This window comes from Prunus dulcis, chromosome 3, assembly GCF_902201215.1.
Source record: "Prunus dulcis chromosome 3, ALMONDv2, whole genome shotgun sequence".
In the NCBI taxonomy this organism is placed as follows: domain Eukaryota; kingdom Viridiplantae; phylum Streptophyta; class Magnoliopsida; order Rosales; family Rosaceae; genus Prunus; species Prunus dulcis.
This window is the reverse complement of record NC_047652.1, coordinates 21,528,015-21,544,322: the sequence shown is the minus strand read 5'-3', so window position 1 is coordinate 21,544,322 and position 16,308 is coordinate 21,528,015. Positions and strand designations below refer to the sequence as shown.

The 16,308-nt window shown below is 37.2% G+C and overlaps 2 protein-coding genes and 1 long non-coding RNA gene across 4 annotated transcripts; 2 read left to right on the top strand and 1 right to left on the bottom strand.

Annotated features, from left to right (window-relative positions):
• Positions 1–1,528: 1,528 nt before the first annotated feature.
• On the bottom strand, positions 1,529–3,683 carry LOC117621987. Its single transcript, XM_034352502.1, has 5 exons — positions 3,357–3,683; positions 2,660–3,256; positions 2,433–2,579; positions 1,893–2,078; positions 1,529–1,660 (listed from the first exon to the last, which is right to left on the bottom strand). The coding sequence occupies exons 1-5, from the start codon at positions 3,681–3,683 to the stop codon at positions 1,529–1,531; spliced, it is 1,389 nt and encodes a 462-aa protein (XP_034208393.1).
• A 2,272-nt stretch (positions 3,684–5,955) lies between these two features.
• Positions 5,956–8,845, top strand: LOC117622193. Its single transcript, XR_004584960.1, has 3 exons — positions 5,956–6,119; positions 7,087–7,252; positions 7,346–8,845. It is a non-coding gene; the product is annotated as an uncharacterized LOC117622193 (long non-coding RNA).
• A 3,567-nt stretch (positions 8,846–12,412) lies between these two features.
• On the top strand, positions 12,413–16,193 carry LOC117620535 (PH domain-containing protein DDB_G0287875). 2 transcript variants are annotated; one of them, XM_034350624.1, is made up of 9 exons: positions 12,430–13,416; positions 13,514–13,559; positions 13,656–13,748; positions 13,840–13,959; positions 14,192–14,290; positions 14,958–15,017; positions 15,123–15,217; positions 15,537–15,578; positions 15,880–15,996. In XM_034350624.1, exons 1-8 carry the CDS (start codon positions 12,566–12,568, stop codon positions 15,553–15,555), a joined length of 1,383 nt encoding a protein of 460 aa, XP_034206515.1. In that variant the 5' UTR covers positions 12,430–12,565; the 3' UTR covers positions 15,556–15,578; positions 15,880–15,996. The 2 variants fall into 2 exon arrangements, with proteins under 2 accessions (XP_034206514.1, XP_034206515.1); XM_034350623.1 differs by lacking the exon at positions 15,537–15,578 and having other exon boundaries at positions 12,413–13,416; positions 15,880–16,193.
• Positions 16,194–16,308: the final 115 nt, after the last annotated feature.

The window sequence follows — 16,308 nt, the reverse complement described above, 5'->3', positions numbered from 1 at the left end:
AAATGACTTACTTATGGCAGGTAGAGGAGAGAGGGTAGTCTTGTAAAATTAAATGTCGGACGCGGTTCATATTATTAGGGTGAAATTACAAAAATGACCATGAAAAGGTCATGGTTTTTTTAAAAATGCAGCCCAGAAGTTGAGTATAATATTACCCAAAATCAAAAATAATAAAAACATCCCAAATTTTACTTTGTTTTTGGTCAAGTTAGGAATCAGGAGGTAGATTTTCTCACGCATACTACTAAAATGTCATGAGTATCGATAATGAGACAATATCCACATTATAAATTCCATTTTGAGATTTTCTCAATACAATGGAACTATACGTTGTAGTTGCTAGTGGTATTTAAAAGCACTTTCTACGCGTTTACCACACATGCAATGATGGGTTGGATTGAATGCAACTTGCAGCAACCTTCGGTGGAGGAGTAATGTGCTCCGCTAATCAATGGTAACATTTTATTGTTTCGGATTCGGACCTTTTGGTAACCCGGTACCACATAATTACGAAGTTGCACAATCTCATTTCTTTGACTGATAAATATATATATTTTAGGTTCATGTGCATTAGTGTCATCATCAAGAGCAAAACAGGAGGACATATGGACAACTCTTGTTAAACTGTGAAGAGGAAAACTTCGAAATCAAGACTCGACTTTGCTTGGAAAATCAGAAAATGTTGGATTGAATTTCAAGCCATATGAAAAAAGGAAAATTAAGGGGACGGACCCATGCTGATGATGACTCTTAATAATGCACACAATTACATATATTTATGCGAGCTAATAAACCAAGTTACATATAATTTTTATACTTAAAATCGATATGAAAATTACGTATGTGGGTTAGGTTAATTGGGCAGAATAGAAAACCTTCTTGTTTATGGATTCTTTTTCGATCGAGATGTGTAGATCTATGGGTCTATATAGATTTTGTTCATGTATTAATGAAAATGTGCAAAATTCTATGAGTCTCTTTCTTTTTGTGTATGGCGTCGCCACTCCGGTTGGTAACATCCACTAATTCGAAACTTAATTTAAAAATCATATTTTGATATGGACGTTTTCGAGATGCTCCTCATAACCAACGAATGACAAGTGATTTTTCTTGTGTGGATCCTATTTCAATGGGAACTCGTCCCCTTGCACTAAGTTCAACCCTCTCATTAGATTAAATTAATTTAAAATAACTTAAAATATCACTTTTATAATCGATAAAAATAAAAAAAACTTGAAAATTCTAGATAAAAAGTGGGCAAATTGAACCATAAAAACCGAACAAGCCTATAGATATCTATGGGCCTAAAAAGAGCAGTCCTATCCGAGCTCAACTCTTGACCCAAGTGGGCAAAAGCTTTTGGAAAAGTTTTGACATAGAAACCTGGATGGTGATGATTGATAACGATGGAAATTTTCTTACAAATTTTATGAAATAATTAATTAATTATAAGAATATATCGTATGCTTGGAATCCAAGGAAACCGTATAAGTACAATTTGATAATCAAATAATTCAAACAAATAAACTTATATGACAATTAACTCGGCTCCTGGTGGAAGTTGCTTCCCAATCTGCAAAGCATGCTTTCTTGTTGCCTCTATTTTCTTCTTGATTGTCTTTCTACTTAGGTATTGTTTCCGACTCAGAAAATCATAAGTCTGCAAAGCATGTTTTCTTGTATTACTCGACCAATTTCTTAAAAACATACCGTCCAACCAATAATACTTGAAAAATACAGATAAAATGGAAAATATTTGGAAAGAACGTGTATGTCATTATATGTATAATACGTGAATAATACATATGCATTAAAAAAAACATCTAGTTTTTTATATCTTTGAGAAGTGTAAAAAAAAAAAGGGAAGTATGACAATACGGTGTATCATTTACCTTTTGAAGATCAAAGATGAGCTTCTCGAGCACAAGAGAGTTCTCAATTAAGTACATGGCAAACATAGTATCCATACGAGACCCAATGAAGCCTGAAATTTTCACAACCTTAAGGCATGGATGAGGACATTTCTTAATCTTCTGCACACTGCTCGTACAATACCTAAACAAACCGCTCCACTTTAACTGCAAAACGGCGTATATATGAGAAGAATTTATCAAGATTCCTCATTGAAAAAAGCTAATGAATTAAACAAATGAACAGAAGTTTTCCATCATTTGTCATGGTTTGGTGGTCGAGCTTGAATTGAAGTTGAGTTCAAGCAAGTCTTATGAGTATTACCCTTTTAGGTAGGATTTGTAAGACACAATCAATATATTGGACTTTTGTCCAATTTAATAAGTCTATAGTCTCGGTACATCAAACAAGGGCTTGGACTCTTGTTCACTCTTTAAAATATTCTAGTTCATTTGTATCTTGTCTGCTTATAAATGATAAAATGTTACAAACTTGTAAGATAAATGTGGAAATAATTTTACCCGTAATTCCAATCTATGCAAGAAAGGAGATCGCTCTATGAAGGAAGTCAAATCCATGAGGATTTTCGAATTTTGTCCCATATGTATCGCCAAAGATATCTTTTTGAGACTAGATAATTGTGGAGACTCTGGGAGCATAATACTCCTCTGCAAAAAGAAACCAATTGTAAGACAAGAATGTATACTGACTGATAATAAATCTTGAATGATTTCATATGCATACTGACTTGTCCGAGACCAATACGCAGGCTGAGAGTTTGCAGACGAGAAAAACAACTTGAAACCGACCGAAAAGCTTTGGATATACAATCACAAGGTTCTGCAAGAGATAGCATGACAAGTGAGGGTGCATGCTTCATAACAATTCCTGTTCTGTATGGACCTCTTCCGTAGTAGATAAACGACAAGAGATTAGGAGCAAAGATCTCGATTTTAACTAAGCTAGGGCAGTCGCTTATCTGCAGAAACTTCAACCGGAGAGAGGGACCGACGACTTTCAAAACATATATTTCAGAGGAGCGACGAATACACAGGTGCTCAAGAAGTGGACAGTGAGATAGAAAGTGGCCAACAATTCGAGAATGTATGTTTGTGTTGTTGAAGCTGAGTTGTGTAAGGGACTTGATGCAGGAAACACCAAAAGGGGTTTTGAATGGCCTCTCTGGAAAGATATAAGGGTCGTTAGAAAAACGAACATCATCTATCTCAAGCCTTTGAACTCTCTTCTGCAATATTGCACTTTCGATCGAATTATCGACATCAGAACGACAGCATTCGCTATCTAAATCGCAATAGCTAATCCTCAATCTCTCTAAGGTTGAACCCTGATGCGATTGCAAGATTTTAAACAAACCACAAATGCCTTCGATCAAAGTTCAGACATGTAACACTTGCCCACAAAAATCTCCACCTCTTGGAGATTACGCAAGTTCTTCCTCCTTCCCAAGTGTCCAAGAGGGAAACAATGGCAATTAGAATTTCGTCGGGCAGCTCGCTAATCCGGTCCTCCCCCGAATAATTATCTCCCTTCTCATCATCAAGAAAATAATAATCTTCATCATCATCATCATCTTCCTCCTTAAACAAGTAATTATCTCTCGTATAATCAATAAAATAATTATCTCCCTTCTCATCAAGCAAATAATTGTCTTCCTTCTCATCATGGTCACCAAAATTGATTGCAATTTTACGTCCTTCTGTTTGACGTGTGCATTCAGTAGTCTGCAAATCAGTGGCCTTCCCTTTAGACATATTATTCAACCTTGTTATTAACTTGCTCTTGGTTCTTCTTAATAAGGGATACAATCAAATAATCTGCATGCAATGCAAGAAGTAACTAAGAGATATGAGATGCGTCCTCGGCCCAGAAGAAGATGAAAAAAAAAAAAAGAGAGAGAAAAGAAAGTAGGGCTTCTCTGCTCGCTCATGAGAAATAGTACAAGAAACTCAACTTACATTTTGTTAAGAGAAATAGAGAGCGAAAGGCCAGAGAGATTTTCTATTCTATGTACTGTTTAAGAAAAGGGTTTGTTTCAAAATTTGAGATCCAAAAATTTGCTCGGAAGGTTTCTACTTATACTCAAACTCCTCTTGTGTATAATCGAAATTTATTAGGAAATAGGAATCTTCTCCTCTTCTGGATGGGATATAGGACAGGAATCATAGGATTTTTTTAAGGAAAGTAGTTCTCTTCCCCTATTTGGTGATGAATCAGATGGGGGCTTTCATGTAGGAGATTTTTAACAGTTGATCTACGTAGAGTTTTTATTTTATTTTTTTATTTTAATAACGAAAACTAAAACTACAAATAGGATCCTCTAAGGATTCCTAATTGAGGACTGTACATCAAACTTAACTTACAAGCTACAATAACAGTTTGTGATTATGACATTTTTGCCCTCATATTAACATACTGTAAACGGATTCCAAACCTCTACATTTAGACATTATGTATTTGCCCACATTTCGTGATATTTAGACACTTCAATTTTTAACTTTTGACACCTATCTATTTAATTAACTTTAATCTAACCCTAAAGTTAAAGTTAATTAAATAGATAGGTGTCAAAAGTTAAAAATTGAAGTGACGTATCTTGGACAATTAGATTATTAGAATTCTTACAAACAAATATTCTCTTATAATTTCTCATATTTTAGCAGAAAAATCACCACATCTTGGAGATTATGCAAGTTCTCGCTGCTTCCCAAATATTCAAGAGGGATAGGAATCATATAACTTTTTAGGAAAATAGTGTTTTTTTCCTTGCCTTTTTTGTGATGATTTTTTTTTTTTGGGGGTAAAATTTTGTGATGAATAATATGATCCGATCACGAGGCTCAAGCCTTCTGTTTCTGATGATTCATGTGTGATCTTATTAACTGTTGCAAATGGTAGAAAAATTTCCATTCTTATTATTAAGAGTATTTACCTACCCCCTCTCCTTATTACCTATGTTTTTGGTAAAATCGTCTGCTTATTTGTTGATAAAAAAGTATCTGATGCAAACGTGGGTTGGGCCAGTTGGCTAGTCATAGTATTGTGTCCGCCCTCTACACCTAAGTTCAAATCCCCCTATTATAAATTAGATTAATTTTAAATTTTATTTGACTATCGCTTGCATTTATTACAAAAAATCATAATCTTCTTATGGGCTCCTCATTCTTTGGTACCATCCCCCTCATTTATAAGGAGTTCAAAGTACTTATAAAAACTGTTTTGAGAAAATGTAAATCATCAATGTCGGACTCTTTCATTTGTCCAATTTAATTCAAGGTTTAATTTCAATTTAGTATCCTGAATTCTCACTCTTAAGGCATGTTTGCCCATACATTCTCAATTTTAACAATCAAATACCTTAATATTTTTAATTTTTGCAATATGGTTCTGTCTTAACTTCACCGTTAAATTTTTTATTAATTCTAGTCCTCGGCCCACCTATTCACTTCTTTCGATATCAATTGAAGGATTTTTCAAGGAATTAATGTCTTCTCGCTCAAACCCAAACATGATTACCTTGTGGGCAATTCGCTTCTCTCAAAAATTTTGTTGTTCTAGTGGTGAGGAGTAAGGGCTTAAAATATTATTTACTTATAATTATTTATTTCTAATTAATTGTGTATTGTCTTTGTTAATGTGGCAAAAATAAACTATCTTGTGTTTGTATGGCTTGCTTTGGTTTTATGAAAGAAAAATAATAATAATTCTCATGTCATGAATTATTTAAATTTGATTTTAGGAAAAAATAAAATGGAAGCAATGAGTTTTTGCATAAATGCTGCGGTCGGATTTTCCCAAATTTTTATGTCACGTGTCAACTTTCTATTCGTCATCCAATTGACCATTTCTTTTTCTTTTTTTAACACCGCCATGCAGACTCCACCACCATCCCAGGGTTGAGCTTGGGCCAAAATAACCCCCATGCACTTGTGAAAAAAATAGAAGAAGAAAAATAAAAAAGCCCCATGAGCCCAATTTGAGTATTTTGGGCTAAATGACCCCCACTCATCCATGTCATCCACTGATCTCTTCCAGAGGCTGCGCTCTGATACCAAAACGCTGCGTTGAGGTCGTCGGAGACGGGAAGCTAGGGCTCCAATCGTGGGCCGATTCTCAAATTCAGGCAGTTTATTCGATTGCCTATGCCATCGCTTCCGCCTCTCGATCTCTATTGCTAATGAAGTGTTGTGGTAATAAATGCACTTGATTTCTTTCTAGTCGTTGGAATTTTCAGTATGTTATTTGGAGATATTAGAATTTAACAGCGAAGCTATGAGCAGTTAGTTTCTGTGGTGAAATATTATATAAAGTTCGTAGTTTTAAGGGATTTGACTACTTTTTGGTTGGTGCATTTTATGAATGGTTAGCTCCATGTTCTTGCGTTTAGTTACAATACTAGTATTTGGATATCATTTTACGGCCGGTTTAATTCAGAATGTGCACTCTGGAATTGGCAAGTAATTTCAGAAGTGATGTTTGTTGTGTGTTTTTTCTTTCTTAAGCAAACAATAAAATTCATAAGAGAGAGGACACAACGAAAGAAGGATAATATGTAGATAGTATGAATTGCTTCTTGCATTGCATGGTGTATATATGTTGACATTTTTCTTAGATTGTTTTTGAATTGAATAGATAATTTTCACTCTGCTCCATATTTGAAAATTTTGTGCTGAAAGGTTTTTAGGATTTTTCTTGGTCGATTCATCAATATTAAATATCGAAGTTAGAAACCTCCTTTACCCTCAAAACACCTTAACTTTTCTGAAAATTAACTTGTTGGCAACCACTCAATTTGGGGTCTCTCTGCGCAGCACTCTTATTATGCGCTCTGTTGTCTTGTGATTAGAAGCCTAAAACTATCATGTCTAATAGATGAAAATCAATGGCAACATTAACATTGAGTGTGTCTTGTGTGAAGGAGGGAGAGGGAGTGAATTTTTATTTTTTTTATGTGCCCTGTACCCTGTTCTTTGTGGATTTGTGGCTGAGTCCTTTTTTGTTCTGTTGGTTTCTGATTTTTCCACAAATCCTTTTTTATAATTTTTAATTGTTATGTATTCAGTGTTCTGCATCACTACCTGTTTATGCTTGCTTGGGGAGGGGGTGATTAGTGGCTCTATTTTGTTTTGGTAGTCCAACTTTTGTTTGGTTTTGCAGAGTAAATATGATGCAGCTTTTGGAGATAGCGTTGGTCGATGAATTGGATAAAGCACCTGACACACTGCCACCTTGCTCGTTGATAGTCTGGTGGAATTGTTACCATCTGTTACCAGTGGTTCTTGTGGTAATGAGTTTGATAACCACACTAAATGTGGTCCTCAAGGTAATTGTTTTGGTGGTAAGATTTGATTTCTTCTGTGATGTTGCCTCATTGCCTACTGGTACTGATGATTATACTTTTTATGTGTCTGAGAAGGTGTCAATTGCTCAAGGTCAGAAATACTGCTGGATTGTCTGGTTATGTCGTTAGCTTCTGAGTGCATACAATATGATAGGCAGACCAGTGGGTTTGGTGGGCCCACTTTCCAGCAGGATTTGAACAAATTTGTTTTTCTATCTCAGGCTGGGCAGTTGCTCACGTGGGGTGCAGTCAACGTTTGATTGTGCTGTGTAAGTAACTCTTTGTGATCCCAGATAATGTTTGATGAGAAGATGGTTGGGACAAACTTCTGTAAGAGACCGTCCTTTAGTTTGAGGATTATAAAGCTACTTGGAAGTCTCACGAAGAAAATCCATATATTGAATATGATGCCTCATTGGTGCATGCCCTGTTCATTTTGAGAAAGTTTCTTTACTTCACAGCTACACATTTGAACATCTAGTACAGATGATATTCCCTTCCTCAAAACAATGGATGGATGATCTGATGCATCTTATCTTTTTCCTTCATTTGGAAGGAGTGAAACTGAGGCCAAAAGTGGAGAGGTCATATTCTAGTTGTGCAAAAGCTACTTGCAGCTCTGAATTGGAAAATGTGGTTTTCCATGAAGACAAAGCTCATTTTGGAGACCTTTTCTGTGAAAGTGGTCGTGGTCTACAGAAGGATATGATCAGCCACCAGTTGTTGCTAACTCTAGCTCCGGCCAGGGTATATGCTAACTCTACCTCCATCTGGTTTTCATATTGAGATTCTTCTTGTGACATTTCACTTATAGTCTGAAGAGGCAAAAGCATCACATGAGAAGTTAATATTTTCTGCTCACAGAACAATTGGTGGTCCAACTTCGGGTTCCAACACCACACGTTTGTCTTACTGGGTTTTACTGGTTTCAAGTTTGATTTTAGTGCTTAGCCATATGATATTTTACCCACAGACTTGCCCTTCATCTTTGCTTGTTTGTACATCTACGATCCAAGTTGAGCCACGCTCCATTCTGCAGGTCACACCTTGGGGTGAACAATCATTTGTCATCTTGAGTTTCCATTGTATTTGAAAATGTAATGACTGCATTGTTTGAAGAAGAGCCTGACATAAGTCCTTGATTCATCAACTGATTGATATATCTTCCCTCCTTGCTTCGCTGTCGACAGACTCGTAATATTGACAGATTATGCTTGAGTTGGGATGACATCGGTTCAACCATGTCATCAATTCTGGGGTTCTGGAAGGCTAAACACGCGGCAGTTGTGGAGGATCTTGGTATTGAAAGAGACATCTTCATACTTTGTTGGGACTTTCCAACTATTGGCACTGCAAAAGGACCGTCAGCTTCCTTTAGGGATCAATCCAGAGACTCTTAACACGTCTGAAATAGCAAATATCTGTTACTTCAGTCGTTCAATTCTAGGTCATTGTGGTGTTGGTGTGAAAAATAATTTTGCTAGAGTCATAGTCCGTCTGCACTTGGATAATTGGCGAGACTTCAAATAGAATTGTCATGTAATATTGTGTATAAACATAAAGAGCGATTGAAAAGGAGGGTTTTTAGATTTTTTGGACATAAAAAATTCATATTTCAGGGAAGGGTGGGCGGTGTTATAGGTGTTCCGACTTTTATCGGCGGTTTTCCGTTTGGTAGATAAAGGTTCCTATAGCAGCTGTTAGCGACGGTTTCTTCCGCAGCTAAAGCCCTTTTGCATTTTTGGGACCTATAAATCGTCACGAAAAGTAGAAAAACCGCGTCTAAAAGATAAAAACTCCGGTAAAAGCTAGAAAACCGCCACAAAAAAACAAGAACTTCTCATTTTTCCCAGATACTGTTTTTCTCCTTCCTATTTTTTTGTACAGCAGCAAAGTCGGTCTGGAAAGAGTTGTGTAAGGTTTGTATTAATCACCCTTAATAATCGTCATAAATATTAAGTCGCCAGATGTCTACAAATGAGATCATTTTCATTTGTTGAAGGTGTTCGATCTTTGGGTATTGCTTCTTATCTTCTAAGATCTACCTCTTCAATTCTTTTCCATGTGCATGTATGAAAGTCACACATGAACTATGTTCTATGTTATGAATATTAATAAACTCCATATTTGAAGCAATACGTGAAAGCTTAAAGCATGCCTACTTGCAGAAGTTGGGTGAGATTCATGCCAAATCCTTATTTCTCCCATTTCTTTTGGCCATGAATGAGGAGCAGAATAAGGAAACAAAACCGACAAACAAGACTCATGCAATGTACAAGATGGTCTAACACAACCAAATCCACCACCAGTATGCTTTAAGAAAATCAAACCCCATTTTCAAATTGGTAAAAAACAATCAAACGAAATCCATTAAGTTGGAAGTGTGTGTCAAGTCATATTTTTTATTAGCAAGCTTAGCTTTGTAATTGTACTCATCTCTTGTACTCTCACGAACTCTGTTAACATGAAAAATACTCTGCGCGGAGCATGGCAGAGGATGACACACTTTCCTGAATCGTCTAGCAAAGGGCGATTGGCATGGCCCATCATCTGCAACAGTTCAGTAACATGGTAATCTGTATGAACATTTTCCCGGCTATCATAATATTGGGTTCCCATCACAACCCCCAAATGGGCAAACAATAACACTCGCCAACACATTGAACTGCTTACTACACAGACTTGAATCCACCCATCTTCGAAAAGCCATGACACAATTTGTTGATCTGAAAGGGTTAAGCTCTCATGCAAGTATCCCACTCCACCACGCAAAGTGGATTGCAATATCTCATCATTAAGTCTTCCAATCAAAGACTCGATATGAACATCCAAAGGCCGAAATAAAAATGGTGGTTTCTCACCACTGTCTGCATATGAGTAAGTCACCACATTCTCAGCAGTTAGTCGGATATGTTTCTTTGTAGGAACATACACAAGAGCTGGTTTAGCATTCTTGGCATGTTGGACAATGGCAGTGTATGCTGGTTTCATCATTGCTTGCATCCTCGCTTCAAAATCAGCATTCTCCACCCTCTGTATGTGTATTTCCAGGGGTACGGGACGCTTCTGGCATTGTTGTGGATCAATCTTTTTCAAGTCCCCTGACCTGTAGCAAGTATCTTGAGCACCTCTTCAGAAAGCTTCTGGCATTGTTGTGGATCAATCTTTTTCTCATAAGCCTCAGAGATCCTCTTCTGAAGCCAATAAACATCAATATCCCGAACATTAAGGCTCATACCCTCATTATAAGCATCATCAATGTCACCACCAATTTGCATTTGCATTGGCCCAGACTCGTTTGGTTTGAGCAAATCATGCTCATCCTGTTCCTCATCTCCCATGACCATATCAAGATCACTACTCTCCTCCTCCTCATCCTCTTCAATCCCAACCACAACACCCACGTCATCACAGTTAGCCACCGAATCATCCCCAACTTGATAATCCATGATCTGCCTCCCAATCGAAACCAACTGATAAAAAACCCAGTCCGGTATCGGGTTCCACAACTTCTGCATCTCCTTTTTCTTCTCAGGGTCCTTAAAGCTCTCGTTTTTAATAATAGCCAGAATCTCCTCCGCAGCGCCGACCATACTCAGAGGCTGACCACCCAACAGCTGCTGAATTACTCTAAGAAATTCCTCATAGGCCTCCCTTGTTTCCATGGTCGTGGGCCAGTAAACACCTTCTTCCTCCGTGGAAACAGAGAGCACGCTCTCTTCACAAAGGCGGCGCCTTTTGCTTCGACGAAATATGGAGTATAGCAGGGCGGCTATACTATTTTTGAAAAATAGGGTAAAAACCTAGTATAGCCGAGCGGTTATACTATTTTTAAGGACAAACAGGGAACCCGCCTAGAAAATAGGAGGCCACGTGTCAAAATAAGTATAGCCGCCCGGCTATACTATTAAACATTATTAAAACCGGGTATAGCCGTTCGGCTATAAGATTTTTTCAAAAAATAAAAAACTGAGTATAGCTGCACGGCTATACTATTTAGTGGCCACGTGACAAAATAAGTATAGCCGCACGACTATACTATTTTGAATAAAAAATAAAAAAAATTGAGTAGAGCCTAGTGGCTATACTACTTATTAAAAAAAAAGAGAACCCTCACATGTCGAAATAAGTATGGCCGCGCAGCTATACTATTTTTAAAAAAATGCCGTAGTATAGCCGCGCGGCTATACTATTTTTTAAACAACAAAATACCGTAGTGAAGACGGCCGGCTATACTATTTTAAAAAAAACCAGAGTATAGCCTTGCGGCAATACTATTTTGAAAAATATCCGTATATAGCTGCACAACTATACAATTTAGTATTTAAAAAAACGAGATCCACGTGTCAAAAAAGTATAGACGCGCAGCTATAATATTGGTTAGTGAGCAAAAATATTTCTAGAAAATAAAAGTTATCAAACTTCACACGGGGGTTTGGAGTTGATTTGGACTATTTCAATTAAGTTGAACATAATCTCTAATCCAACATAATTAAATTAATGAATCTGTAATCTAATGTATTTTAGATCCAATAAAAATGTCCTAATATTACTGATTTCAAAACCTTGAACATGAGATTTGGGCTGATAAGTGTACAATTTGGAAATTTGGAAATTTGGAAATTTTTTTATATATATTATTTGATTTATATGTTGGCCCTCTCCCCAAAATGCATAAAATCCTAGTTTCGCGATTGCGGTGATCCTAATATGAACATCCTAGATCAATAACATAAAAAAGTTACAATTTATTGTATTTTTCAATGTTTTCAAAAAATTATTGCATATTTTAGGAAGAAGAAAAAAAAACCTCTTCTAAAAATAAAATAAAAACAGAAAAGGTCAGAAATTAAAAAACAAAAATTGAAGAGGGGAGTTGCTCTTGTACCACGCCGCCACCGTGGACGCTGGCGAAGAAGGTAAGGCGCAGGGTATTTCCGTAATTGCGACCATCCCGATTCGGCTACAACGGTTGGTAATCAAACCCAATCATTCACCACTCTCTCCCCTAATCCAAACGACCGAAAAAAACACACATTCACTTAATCCAACGGCTCAAAACAGACAGAAATTTAAAAGTGTTATCAAACGATCCACAGATAAGCCCCCCAAAAAACTAGCCGTTACACAGAGAGCGTCGACAGCTCCAACGTTCCCTTTTTGTCTCCTCTCATCTCTCTCTCTCATCAACCCTCATTCATTTGTTTCTTCGGTGCCAAAACACCAGACATTCACTGACCTTTTTTTCTTCCCTACGTCTCCGGCCAGTCTTCTCTCTTTTCTGGTCACATTCTGATGGACTTAGTCGGTAAGAAGGCCGGATCGGTCACTCCTGTGAAAGACCAACATGGTTCTCGATCCAAGAGGCACGGAAACTCGAGATATGCCGAGAATTTGAACCCCAATGTTTCTCCTGGGCCAAAACCCACGGCTTCCCCTGCGACGAAATCGACCAAGTCCCAGAAATCGGCCCCCAAGAACCCGAACCCGGTTGTTCATTCACCCCGGAACAAGATCCGGGAGAGGAAGTTCGTCGTGGCAAAGAAGAAATCGAAGAAAGAGAACCCGAATGTTGCTTGTAAATGCAAAGGGAAAGGTAATTCCAAGAAGTGTCTTTGCGTGGCCTATGAGAATCTGAGGGCGTCGCAGGAAGAATTTTTCAAGAACCGGAACGATGAATCGGATAGTTTGAAGGAGTGTGATAGAGCTGAGCGTGAACTCGAGGAAGAGATTGAGAAGGGTTTGAGGATTCAAGATGGGTTGGAGGGTGATTTTGACCCGAGTGAGATTGACCCGTCTGGTGAAATGAGTTCTTCGACCTTCAAGAGGAGGAGGGACAAGTTGTTGGAGGAGGCAAGGAAGAGTGTGCCTGAGCGTGGGAAAGTGATGCACTTGGTTCAGGCCTTTGAGAAACTCCTTTCGATTCCCTCGAAGGACTTGGATGAGCAGAAGGATGGGGAGGAACCAGAAGATAATGGCAAGAAGGCAGAAAAGTGGGCCTTACCTGGATTGCAACCTCCTAAGGTGCCTGAAGCACAGGTTTCTTCTTATTCGTTTTGTCCGTCCGATTTGTTTTTGACATCTGAGAATCTTGGTTTGGATCGGCGGCCTTCAGTTTCATCTTCTTGGGATGGAAGCTTGGGAAGGTTGGCAACAATACTTTTGAATAAAATTAGCATTACTTTTGATGCATGCAAAGTGTTTGTTTTTTGTTCTGACTGGGTTTTGTTTGGCTATTTATAGTGTTTCAAGCAGGACTTCCAATGGGGGAAGAAGGAGCCGAAGAAATGTAGATTTTTTTTCTTTTTTACTATTTTGGACATTATTTGGAGACTGAAAATGATTGATTAACTGATGAAATCTTGTATTCCTGTTTGAGTTTCAGAGCTCTGAATCATCTAGCACAATGGGAGGAAGGACATGGAAGAAAAAGCAGCTCAGAGCCACTAGCCTTAAACCATTCAAGCTAAGGACAGAGGTAAAATGTACTGCAAATGAATGGCTTGAAAAGTAATCAAGTTTACTTGCGGTTCCATAGCTTCTAACTTTGTTTGGTGATCTCACTGCAGGAAAGGGGAAGACAAAAAGAGGAGGAGTTCATGAAGAAGATACAAGAGATGATGATAGAGGAGGAGAGGCAGCGGATACCAATTGCTCAGGGCCTCCCATGGACAACTGATGAACCAGAGGTTAAACCATTATTACTTCAATTTTTCTTTCTTATGTACCATATAATAGATGTTGAGATATAAATACAAAATTAGGGTCCAAAATACACGAAGGGGACGTATAAGTTCATCGATTGCGTTTTCTTAACTTTCCAACTATATTTAAGTGATTTTATTGATATTGCAAGACAGACAAGACTGAACCACTGACTTAGATGTAAATCTTTGGTGTTTTTTTTATTTTTTATCTCAGTGCTTAATGAAACCTCCAGTAAAAGACATCACAATACCAACTGATCTGAAGCTCTACAGTGACATGCGGGCAGTAGAGCGAGCTGAGTTTGACCATCAGGTGCGTTTAAATATTGTGCGCTTTGGCTCTAGATTTTTAATCACTGTCTACGTAGTTGTGCATTTAAACTAAATATGAATAAGAATATAGGAGATCTCTGTGGAAAAGTTTTTTCAGGTTGGAGCCCCTGGGAACACTTCTAATCAAAAGAAGAAACTTGTCTAGCTTTTGCAGAATAAATTTTGTGATATCATCCTAATATCTAACATTCTAGACAAACACTTGTGAGATAAAAAAAAAAAAAAAAGGTGTGAAATTTATAGATTTTTCAGAATGAACCTTTTCGTCAGCATCTTAACATCAACATTCTTTATGACAACTATGAGATAAAAAAAACGTTTACAATTTATTGTGTAGACAACTGTGAGATAAAAAAAGGTTTACAATTTATTGTAGACAACTGTGAGGACATCTTCGTGAAACCACCTTTGTTACGCACTTTCTTCATGCTTATAATGTCACTTTGGAGATAACAAATCTACTCTAATAACGTGACTCATTATTTTAAAGGAAGAAATGGATGCATGACTTATCTGTTGGTATGTATGTGATAATAAGGGCGAAGGTTTTTAGTCTCTATTCCTTACATTTGTTACGTACTGTTGGTATGTATGTGTAGACTGAAAATTGAATTACCTTTTCTTTTGAAATGTGCGTGCACCATCAGGTGGCCGAGAAGATGAACCTGTTTGAGCAATACAAGATGGAAAGAGAGAGACTGCAGAAGGTAAACCAACCATTTGTTTTAACGCAAAGAATAATTTCACTTGATCAGCTTTATATCATCATAGTTTTCACCTGAAAGATGCATTTTGGTATTTTGCTCTTGCAGTTGGCAGAAGAGGAGGAAATAAGAAGGTTGAGAAAGGAGCTTGTTCCAAAAGCACAGCCGATGCCCTACTTTGACAGGCCTTTCATTCCCAGAAGGTAAAACTTTTATCTGATTGTAAATCGATTATACATAGACCCTTTCTCTTAAAGCTTCTTGTATGTCTAAAAGAACAATATGGAACTCTTCTGTAACTGTTGCATGATTGGAATATTCTCATTTTTGAATGACAAGGGTGCATTCCAAATTCTTCAGTGACTTCAGAATCTACTTATTGTTTTGTGTCTCTTCTCTGCAAATAACACCTTACAAGAAAATGGTTTTCCTTTTGGTTTGTTTTTCTTTTTAGTAATAATAGATTATAGTTGCTTGGATTGTGGAATGCTGATGATATTATTGAACTTTCTCAACATGCAGAAAAAGAGAGTGCAGATAATTTTGGAATTCCATCCTTACAAAGTGGGTCAATAAATTTTGTATAAGTTATACGGATACTGGTTCATGCAGAATTTATATCCAATGTTTGATCTGTCTTCTTTAACTTTCTGTATGAAACCTTAAAGAAAGGCGAAGACCGAGTCCATATGTTGTCGATTCCTCCAAGAACATAGTTTGTCCCAAATATGAGCTACATCCCATCAAATTTTTTTTTTCTTCTCAAGTTTGTGCATTTTGATTTCTTCAGCGAGTCAGATTCTGATATCCTTTGTACGATAGTAGATGTACGGTTTCTTATATTTTCATGTTTCTTTGTTGTAAGGTCAATGAAGCATCCCACTATACCCAAAGAACCAAAGTTTCATGTGCCTCAGCAAAAGAAGATCAAGTCCTGCTTGCCATGGAACGATATCGGCTCCTACATTTACCAAGAGTGAAGCTTGAAGAAGACAAGAAAGAACCTGATTTTGTTTCTCCTTAGCCATGTGCATTCATTCCCCTGTTATATTAATAACTAATAATCATGTCCTTTCTATTTCTTTCCCAACTTGCTTCTGATATTCTTTTTAATCTTGTATATGAATATGAATGAAGCAACTAGTTTTGTTGCAATCCCATTAATTTGATTCTTTGAAAGGTTACGGCGTTCTTAGTATAATGTAATTGTTCAACTGATATATCCTCTGGTATCATCCAATGAGGTATAATGATCACAACCCTATGCTAAGAATGCTTATTGCTAAGTAGCATA

Bases quoted from the DNA above. Each gene is read 5' to 3' on its own strand.
- LOC117621987 (XM_034352502.1), bottom strand. From the start codon at position 3,683: ATGTCTAAAGGGAAGGCCACTGATTTGCAGACTACTGAATGCACACGT. The intron at 3,257-3,356 runs GTAATCTCCAAG...CAATCGCATCAG, and splicing joins GGGAAGGAGGAAGAACTTGC to GGTTCAACCTTAGAGAGATT. The intron at 1,661-1,892 runs GTAAATGATACA...CATGCTTTGCAG, and splicing joins TCATCTTTGATCTTCAAAAG to ACTTATGATTTTCTGAGTCG.
- LOC117620535 (XM_034350623.1), top strand. From the start codon at position 12,566: ATGGACTTAGTCGGTAAGAAGGCCGGATCGGTCACTCCTGTGAAAGAC. The intron at 13,749-13,839 runs GTAAAATGTACT...ATCTCACTGCAG, and splicing joins CATTCAAGCTAAGGACAGAG to GAAAGGGGAAGACAAAAAGA. The intron at 14,291-14,957 runs GTGCGTTTAAAT...GTGCACCATCAG, and splicing joins GAGCTGAGTTTGACCATCAG to GTGGCCGAGAAGATGAACCT.